This window comes from Nymphalis io, chromosome 27, assembly GCF_905147045.1.
Source record: "Nymphalis io chromosome 27, ilAglIoxx1.1, whole genome shotgun sequence".
Classification (NCBI taxonomy): domain Eukaryota; kingdom Metazoa; phylum Arthropoda; class Insecta; order Lepidoptera; family Nymphalidae; genus Nymphalis; species Nymphalis io.
Genome location: NC_065914.1, coordinates 7,686,037 through 7,697,076, shown reverse-complemented (window position 1 = coordinate 7,697,076; position 11,040 = coordinate 7,686,037). Strand labels below are relative to the sequence as shown.

General features: G+C 31.9%; 1 protein-coding gene across 1 annotated transcript in view; it reads right to left on the bottom strand.

The window, feature by feature from the left end:
* Positions 1-4,539: 4,539 nt before the first annotated feature.
* The window catches only part of LOC126778786 (probable multidrug resistance-associated protein lethal(2)03659), a 43,924-nt gene continuing 37,423 nt past the window's right edge, over positions 4,540-11,040 (bottom strand). The window contains exons 31-33 of the mRNA XM_050502446.1: positions 10,866-10,954; positions 9,198-9,300; positions 4,540-8,335 (exon numbers count right to left, since the gene is read on the bottom strand). Of these exons, the coding sequence (XP_050358403.1) occupies positions 8,300-8,335; positions 9,198-9,300; positions 10,866-10,954 (228 nt within the window). The 3' untranslated portion in view covers positions 4,540-8,299. The remainder of the gene's footprint in view (positions 8,336-9,197; positions 9,301-10,865; positions 10,955-11,040) is intronic.

Genomic DNA, 11,040 nt, shown 5'->3' with positions numbered 1-11,040 from the left:
GATATGTAAGCGATGGTTGACATTTCTTACAATGCCAATGTCTAAGGGCGTTGGTGACCACTTACTATCAGGTGGTCCATATGCTCGTCCGCTTTCCTATTCCATAAAAAAAAAAGAATGATGTCTTGTTGTTTCAAGGTCCAAGTTGTTTATTTATCTTCGCCCTGCCATTGTGATCGGTTCCATAAAACTCTTTATATATCTGAAGACATACATACAAACTTCGATATCACAAGATAACATCTCCAATACGTAACTAATTAAACGTCAGTCTGCCTGCCTAGTCTAACGGAAGTGCTATTCAAGACATACTGCTATTAAATAACCAATACCAATTATATTATATAAAACATTTTTACAGTGATAAATGGTCATAATAAATAAATAAAAAATGTATAAACATTGCTTTAAAATAATAATGTTATTTAGATATAGTGAAATTGGAAATTAACATATATGTAATTCTGTCCAAAAAATCTCATGTCGTTTCTGTGTTATGTTTTATTTATATAAACGAGTTATATTTACGGTACCCTAAACACGGAACCCGATTATCTACAGTCTTAAATAACGTCCTTTAATAAAATCATTATTCTAATACACCGTAAAATGTATGAATAAATATTAATGATTTTATACCACCAACCGAAATGGCAACACTTGGGCTATTAATATAATTAAAATTTGATCCCTATAGTCTGTAAGAACTAGATATCGATTATATTTTTGTGCATTTGGTCTTTTTTTATATTAGTTTCGTTAATTATTTTTAATCTGTTGATGTTTTTTTTTTTTAAATAAAATTATACTATATAGTAATGTAAATTTAGAAAAAAGATTTAATTGAAACTTATGAAAAAAAGACGGATGACTAATTGGAAAGAAAACTTTTATTTTATTGACGAAAACCAATATTCTATGATCTTATTTAACTCGAAATTAAATTTTGAGTTTCCTATATGATTGATAGATTATTTACTTGGATATCATATTTAAAAGTTAATATAATATTAAGGAAGATGTACCGTTTTGTACTATAATAAGAGCTTTTGCTTTGTTTGCTTGTAACGAGGACGAAAACTGAATGCAATCTGCGATAGCGTTGCCATAATTAAAAATATATTCTAATACAGAGCGGCGATGTGTTTTGAAAGTAATTTATTTATGGCTAGAGGATTATAGTTTTATAATTATGCTAACGATATCGCGTTATCGAATCAATAGAATTTTCATTCATACGATTGTATGACAGTTTTTATTTAGCTTGTAATATATTTATATTAAATAAAACAGACAAATTAAACGTACACATTCTCGATTAAAATATATATAAAAAAGTTTTTTTTTTTTTTTGGAAATCAAATATTTGTATGATTTAATATGTCTGTTTGTTTAAAATTGTATAATTTTTAAACGTTCGTTAAATTCGTGTGATCCTTAAGATAGTTATTAGATTAAATTCCTTTTTATAAATATATTTGTAAATTAAATATTTTATGTGAACAATGAGTACATATTAACTGCATCGCGATTAAAATTGTACCGTGTTTTGTAGAAATGTTTCAACCGATATACGCATCGATTCATATTTAAAGCATAAAAAAAATATTTTTCTTGTGTCATTATCCTTTTACATACTGCTATGATTTTTTTTTTTAAATAATATGCATGGCGTGTACCGTCAAAAGAAAAATGTTTTTCTCTTTCAAAATCTGAAACACTTAATCCAACATTTCTGCACGAAACGGTTCATAACGGTCGTTTGAATAATAATCTATTTAATTATAAAAATGGCTTAAAACGAGAGAATTTGTAAATGATTTAGATTTTAGTTTTTTTTTGTTTATTTCTTTAATAATTGCAGTTAATGTTTCTCATTTGTACAAAGTTTGTTGTTCTTAATTTTTTTTTTCTAGTTATAGAATTTGTATATTGTAATAATTAGAATTTATTAGCTCCATGTGTTACTGACTCTGGTATCATTTGTAAAGAATATTGCTGAGAAAAAGAATATACCATTGACCGTTAAAAAAAAGAAATACATACGGCGGTGAAAAAAAAATATTTTTCGATAAAGTCAGTGCATATTTTTTTGAAGGCGGTTGCTTGTTTGAAAGATGTTGTAACACAAGAAAAGAGAGGCTTGTGGTTTAGTTTGTTTTCTTTTGTAAAAAAAATGGCCGTTGAAAAAAAAAATTGTGACCGCCAAAATAAATTGTTTCAAAGTTTCTCTCGATGAGACGTCACTCGCAGCTCCGGCTGTTTTTACAGGTCTAGCAGAAGATTAGCGAACATACCAGAAGAAATTGAAGATTATATAATATCAAGATTCATTTTAGAAGATTTTATGAAGTCTATAAAATACATTGCCCGAATACAATTCACCCTTCACTTCTTTAGACTATTATTTAAAAAAAAGATTTCTGCTTTTAAGGCTTTCTATACACGAAACCGGAGATAGTATGTAGAAATAAAAATCGCACACAAGCCGCACCTGTGCCGCGTCAGCGCCCCGATTTTTTTACTTTGTAATAGTAAGCATCAATCACATAGCACTGTCTGACATTAATAGTATTATCTGCCATCATATCTAAGTTAATCAGTATATTAACAATTTCTTCCACGATAATATATACTTACGAAATGCCTGAACTCAACTATTCACCGGCAGGGTGGTACTAACCGCGTTAGAACTCGATTTCATAAGGGTGATGAAATTATTTTATATATCACCTACCTTCTAATTAATTGCATGTATTTTATAGACATCAAGAAGAACAAGGAAGAATTGATTATTAAGAAGAGAAGATTTACAACAATAAAATTACTGTTGTCATTTATTTATCAGCGCCCAGACCATATACTGGAGAATATGTCCTTTATTATATAATATAGCGATAGGAATGAGCAATGGCCATTAGCCATATAAAATTGAGCACCTCTAGTAAGAACAAATGGCTGACTATCTGGCTTTACTGCCGTCTACCCGAATCCGTGCCCAAACGTATTTCGTCAACTGGACAATGAAATCGCTGGACAGAGTAAATCCATATTGAATGTTAGGTTTATTTAATTATACTCATAAAAATACGGCGTTGAAGCTTGTTCAGAAAATGGACATATTTAATTGATGGTTCGGCGGGATTCGTAAACATACCGTTGAATATTATTTTGTATATAATTACATCTAGTGGGATACAATGAATTTATTGTGTTCATGTATATACTACCTAATTGTATTCAGTTTTGCGTGCCAAATAAATAGAAAATTAAATTACCAAACCTATTGCTTGTCGCTCGTCGTCGCATCTATAGTTATGATTTGGAACAGAGTCGTGAAGCACACTGACGAAATTTGAGGTTATCTTTGACTTAGTTCTATAAATTTGTTATAAAATTTTTATTCCCGCGAAAATATCTGAGTAAATTTAGTATCACTTGTAAAAAAAAGTATTATCATTCGTAATGTAAGTATCCTATTTAACACTAACTGCCAAATTAGTTTACTAACTCGGAATCGCGTAATGTAATCCATAATTTCGGAAACGAGTCGCGAGGCATACTTCGAAATACCTTGGTATGTAATGTAACAGCCTGTGAATGTCCCACTGCTGGGCTAAGGCCTCCTCTCCATTTTTGAGGAGAAGTTATGGAGCTTATTGGCTTATATGGAGCCACCACGAAATACCTTTCAACAAAATTCTTGTAGATGGCGGCGAAAATGTTTTTGTATAAACAATGCTTTTCTGTTTATTCACACTTTTAATCTAATTGATCGTGGACATAATCATAGCTGTAATTTCATAACAATCATTTATTTATAGGGATACAACAGACATTCGATTTTCTATTTCATTCGTAGACTTCTAACACGTAGATCATTCATTATAGAAGTATATACTTTACTTTCTTTTGAAACGTTACACATAGTTATTGTTAATAATTTATCTTATTAGATACCAAAATAATTTTAAAACAATAGTTGTGTATTCCAATTCAAAAATTTATAACACATCAACTGAATTACGAGAATTAGAGGCCTAGTCTTTCTAGAGGCCTTAGAATTCATTGCCCTTTTCAATTAAGGTTGATGTCCTGACCGATGGCGGTCTTTTTCAAGACTTACCAATTGCTCAGGGCATATAGTGCACAAGTATGTGCGCAGACACAGATGCATGCGTCTTATAATCCGAGGGGACAGAAATCTCAATCAATCAATCTCAGTAAGAGTTCAGGTGCAACGATCTCTGTTAAATACTTTTTTTTTTATAAAATAGGAAGGCGGATGCCCGAATATGTTACCTGTATATGGTCACCATTGTCCATAGACAGTGGCGCTAGAAGAAATATTAACAATTCTTTGCATTGTTAATGCGCCACTAACTTTGGGAACTAAGCTGTAATGTCTCTTATGCCTGTAGAACGCAACAATACGAAGTATTGCTATTTAGAGGTAGAATATGTGATTAGTAGATGGTACCTACCCAATTCAAATATTATATTCAATAAGAGGATTAGAAATTTAAAAAAAACTTTTTAAAACATAAATATTTATTTTCCTACTAACTTTACCTGTAACATATCACAATGTGCTACATTTTAAGTTTTTAAAATAAGTACAACCAAGAAATGCCACAGAACAAAAAAATACTTTCATCATTCTTGAATTTAAAAAATATATTTTAATATTCATTTATACACTATATCTGACAGTACAAAAGTATTAAAAAAAAAATCACAAAATATTTTTTTGTTGATTAGTTCCTTCGGCACCTGTGTTATATTTATATAATTATTTCTACACTTGACGGCTTAGTACAGTAACAATAGAAATAAACAATATAAGACTATTTGTTTAAATTTTTTCGAAGTGAGGAATTCGTTATTTGTAAAAATAAATATATAAGCTGTTTAAGAGCAGTGGCGCAACAATAGTTACAAAAATGGCAAAATGCAAGGCCCCTCGTGTAAGGGGCCTTAGAATGTAAAACTGTCTGTTGGACAAAATGATTGGCGATAATTTTTGCATACAGCATTTTTTCTGATTCAAATCAAAGCTTTTAAGTACTACATAACATTTATATTAATTAAAAATGTTTGTTAATTAAATAATCACTTTGCTACGCCACTGCGCAAGGATAGAAAAGCCATGGGGTATAAAATGGCACCAAATATTAATATTTTTAAATACATATTTTAACGTTATTACTTATATTTAACGCAGATAATAAATTTTATATTAATTGACGTTTACATAAAGGCAAAATTTAAATATTTATTTTGTCAGTATTACAGATGATTTTTTAATCAGAAATGTCTTTTTTTTTAAATCAAATATTGATTAGGATAACTTTACACAACATCAATAAAATATATATCCCTTTAACAAATATATTTAAATTTTTATCTAAATATTAAATCATACTATTAACTACACTTTGTGAATTAAGTAATTAATAATCTAAAGTATATTAATAATAAATTCGCTAAGACATCCGATTGGAAAAATACTGTTCTAAATACAAAATATCACTTAAACGAATAATTAAAATTAAGTTTTGTTTAAATTAAAAATATAATTTAGTCGAAACTATATAACTTGCTATATTTTAATTGATAGAGAAGTAAAGCTATTGTCTTATTCTTGTTGTATCTTGTTGAAGCGTTGAGAGAATGCGTTTCCGACATATCCGTGATCAAATAGACGATGTAACTTTGAATTTACGATTGCATACATTAGTATCGTTTATCGTGCTACTAAATAATAATATAATTATGTCAATAAATCTTCACATTTATTTATTTTTTTTATAAAGGTTACGTCAACTGTTTCTCTGTCTACGGTTGCACGAGTCATGACCAACTGACAGGTGTCAGTAAGGCATTCTCTTAGCGGTTGGACTTCTGTAATTGAAAAGGAACACAGATCCTTTCAATTCAAACTACCGTAGTGTAGTGTAGTGTTAGTGTTCAATACCTTCTTATACATGTAACATTTAAATAAGCACCCTAAAATTGTTTTTGTAATAGCACTTTTGTGTTTGTAGCCAATGTCGATAGATGGCGCTAATCGATCGTTAATGTTTCTTGCATTCTAGTCTTCAGCCTAAACACGAATAGATACGACGTCTACTCCTGGACAATGCTATATACTAGAAAACTAAAATGGCGCAAAATAGCCATATTTTATAAGACAATGATTTTTTGTATATCTACACAATATTATTTTACTACAAAACAATTTTATTAAGACATATGACTGGGAATAACTAAAACACATTGGAGATTATATGTTTCAAAATGTATAAACGTTTTTCGAAATGCATAAATATATTTAAGTCTTTTGATAAGGATTTTAAAAAAAAGCTAAAACATTTTAACCTGTTTAAATTCTCCTAAATTTATACAATATGGCTATATATTAGTAAGACACTTAGCTACTTTATCATTCATATGAATTCTAAATGCGTGATTTCACCTGACAAACTTCAACGTTTATTTATACAACGTTACTAACGCAAAAATGATTTTTTTTTTGTCAACTTTTAGGTATATCGTATAATATTCATAATACTCATGATATTAATTTTAAAGCTATGCAAAAGCACCGGTATTTTGTTAATTCTATTGTGGTGTAATGGAAGTAATTAAGTAACAGTCTGTAATTGTCCCACAGCTGGGCTAAGGCGTGGTCTCCTTATTAAGAAGGTTAAGACACGTGCAGGTTTCCTAACGATGAACACATATTAAGCACATGAAAATTCAGTGGTGCTTGCCTCGATTGGAATTCGAAATTTTCCGTTATGACGTAATCTAAGCAGTCACGTTTAAGACTTTAAGTAACAATTACCTTACATCGCTAAGAACTGCTTATCATGACAAAAATACTTACGTTACAGGCGAAATTGGTATAAATGTAACTATATATTAACAATTTGTACAAAATGTAAACAAACCCCCCATTAATATTATATTATAAAACGATACGTTATTAATAAACGAATCGTTTCTTGAATATAGTGACCAGATATAGAAGTTATTTTATCTGTAAAAAATGTTTTTTATAGTATAATATAAAAGATTGTACATAATTATTAAAATACTTATACAGTACAGTAAGTTAATAATAAAGCCTGTTAATGTCCCACTGCTGGACTAAGGCCTCCTTTCCATTTTGATAAGAAGGTTTGGAGCTTATTCCACCAGCTCCAATGCGGGTTCATAGAATACAGATGTGGCAGAATTTCAGTGAAATTAGACACATGCAGGTTTCCTCACGATGTTTTCCTTCACCGTAAAACACGAGATGAATTATAATCACAAATTAAACACTTGAAAATTCAGTGGTGCTTCCCCGAGCTTGAACCCACGATCATCGGTTAAGATTCAAGCGTTCTTACTAGGCCATCTCGGCTTTATTATATATATTTGCTAAAAATAATAATCATTTGGACGATAATTTGTTTACACTTTATACCGATCACAATAATATAAACACTTATATATTGTATATTATAAATGCTGTATATAACTTTATATATAAAAAGGCGAAATTGACATAATAGATTTGCAATAATAATTGCTACATTAAGGCATATACATCACGTGGGATCGAACCCGCTACTCCATGTTAAGTCATAAGCTCCACGAGGTAGTTGAATATATTTTAACTACCAGTTAGTACACACAGATTTATTTTCCTAAGGAATATTATGGCAGAAAGTTAACGCCATTTTGTAACAAATATATATATTTTTTTTAACACTTAATGCCTGTATGTTTTTTGTGCTAAGTTCAGCCGAATATTTATTTAAGTACAATTTAGTGTATATTTGTTTTCACATACAAATATTTCATTAGTATATTCCAATGAAGGTGTACAGATAAAAAAAAACCTTAAATTTATACATTGCATACGATTTCCTAACAGCTCTGCTATATTACGCACTACAAACAGTTCTTGATTATTATATCTTTATTTATAGTACAACACCCTTCATAACTTATATTATTTTAATTTTACTTTCAAATATCCGATAACAACAGCTACGCAGACGTTTAATGAATACCACAGACTATATAGACTCGACCAACGATATAATTTTAAGGTCACAGTTATTTGTTTATCTTTACTCCTATCATTGGAATATATTATAAATATATAATTAATGCAATATAAATGCATTATCAAAGATAATGTTATACTACCTTATGGTAATGTATGTATTTGTTCGATCACAGCTACCAAACGACTCTTCGTATCTTAATATTGTTATGTCAAATTCATCACGTTTCTTCTCTATGCTTGTTTCTTCTTCAGGAATTCCTTATAGCTCTGTAATGAAAACAAATATATAACGTCACTGTTTATATAATAAAATTAAAATTGTGGTCATATTTTGTAGGTAAAAAATGCATTAAATACATAAGTTGTGTGTGCTATATCAGAAAGGTCTAAACATTTATTTAAATATATATAATAGAATTTAGGGATTATTATACAACATGACAATAAAGAAAACATTTGTAGGCGACAGTACGTGGTTGTACGGACAGCAAAAAAATAGCCCAAATTTTATATTAAAATATGTCGATTGACTATATTGTATTTAGTATACAAATAATATAACAATAATTATTTATTAAGCAAGAAACCAAAAATAGCGTTTTTTATTAAGGGCATGAAACTGTAAGTCCACTCTACCTAGTCTCCTAGTTAATATCCTGGGACATTATTCACACAAGGCCATCTGATCCCAAACTAAGCAGAGCTCGTACTATGGAAACCAGACAACTGATATACTACATATACTATTTATCTTTTGTAAATACATACTTATATAGATCATTACACCCCGACTCAGGACAAACAGACATGTTCATGCACACAAATGTCTGCCCTGGATGGGAATCGAACCCACAACCTTCGGAGTGAATCGCAAGTATTTGCTAACCACGCCAACCGGCTCAAATTCTCAATTTAGGACGAAAATCGTTTATTACACCATTCTCCACTACGGGCTGGTGGATATATGACAGATTAAATACAACTCGTGCAGGTTTCCTCACGATGTTTACCACCATATGAATATTTTAAAACGTTGGGAACAGAATTTGGACTTTTTGTATAAGTATAATTGTTCTATCCGCTGAGCCGTCCGTTAGTTTTAACATTAAATGATAACTCTTTGATTTACCTCTTCCGCCATCTTGTACAACATGGCGGCGGTCTCCTGTCCCGTTTGCTCTACCAGCGACTTGAATACACCGCCACTGCTATCTTGCTCGCTCATCTCGGATCTGGACATTCATACATATATAAATAAATATCAATACATGTGAATAATAAACAACTGTGTAACTATAAAAAATATTAGTTATACAGAAAAACTGGTGGTGGGGCTTTGTGCAAGCTCGTCTGGGTAGGTACCACCCACTCATCAGATATTGTACCGCAAAACAGCAGTACTTGGTATTGTTGTGTTCCGGTTTGAAGGGTGAGTGAGTCAGTGTAATTACAGGCACAAGGGACATAACATCTTAGTTCCCACGGTTGGTGGCGCATTGGTGATGTAAGCGATGGTTAACATTTCTTACAATGCCAATGTCTATGGGCGTTGGTGACCACTTACCATCAGGTGGCCCATATGCTCGTCCGCCTTCCTATTGTATATATAAAAAAAAAGACCAGGCAGACGTCGTCTTGCCATGCAGACATTTTTTCATTTGGTGATATATCAACAGCAGAGCTACCTACTGGGTTCAATTGTATTTTCAAACCACCGAGGAACCCAATGAAATATACACACAAAATTTCATTCAAATCGGTCCAGCTGTTTAGAAGGAATTATGTGACACACAGACGTACAGAAGAATCATATATTAAGACTAGTCTTCGCAGCTTCACCCGAGTGAGCCAGTGTAATTACAGGCACAAGGGACATAACATCTTAGTTCCCAAGATTGGTGGCGAATTGGCGATGAAAGCGATGGTTAACATTTCTTACAATACCAATGTCTATGGGCGTTGGTGACCACTTACCAACAGGTGGCCCATATGCTCGTTCGAATTTCTATTCTATAAAAAAAAGAATGTCCGAAAAGCCCAAGACAATTTGAATCCAATATAAAATGGTGTCCATGACACATTTAAACTTGCTTGATCTCCAGCAGGTGTGAGTATTCGGGGAGGAGAATACTTCTAGTACTTCAACAATAAATTGTATAACGCTCTACCAAACGTGTAGTACGCTATTCTTGATATCCGCCGGTCGCCTCCCGTAACGGAGGACCTGTCACTTTTGTCGCCCTAGCACCTGGTGTTGCGTTAGAATAAACGAGACTGGCCGTTAACAGTTGCTAGGTTACCATTTGTGCCGGATTATCAAATGTGACGTCATATATATATGTCAGAGATAATAAATTTAAGCGGTTATACGACGTCACTTATTAGAATAGCAACACCACACGACGTGATGTATGTCATGTAGGTTGGTCGGTTGTCAGACGTCAAGTGTAAGAAATATAAGACGGGTGCCTATTTTATTATGTGGCCGACTGATGGAAATACAAAATATGAAGGAGTATGTCAGTAGCGCGTGTGATCATTTTGTCGAGCGACCCCCTCTGTCTCTTGGTCTCTTGCTCTCAGGACAGCGCCAGCGCCGGAAGTGCGCATTGACCGATTTAATAATATCAACATATTGGACGACAATGGCCGCCATTGAAATGGCAATCCATTTGAATCCGCGAGGTCTAGGTCTAATCTAATTCTAAAATGGTTTACATTTCGGATTTTAATTATCATTGAATATTTTGAAGTGTTATATTATTGACGAGGTTATATATGTACTAAGATGACTTACCGGTTGGAGTAGGTCCGTACTCTGTCCCTGCTGACGCCGAGCGAGTCCGTCTCGGCGTGTCGGAAGTTCTCCGGTATAGCGAGCGGAGCCTGAACGGATTGTTAGTGATTATTATTTCATTTACGGAAAAACCAAAAATATTTGTCATTTGTAAATGTTATAGAATATAGAAACG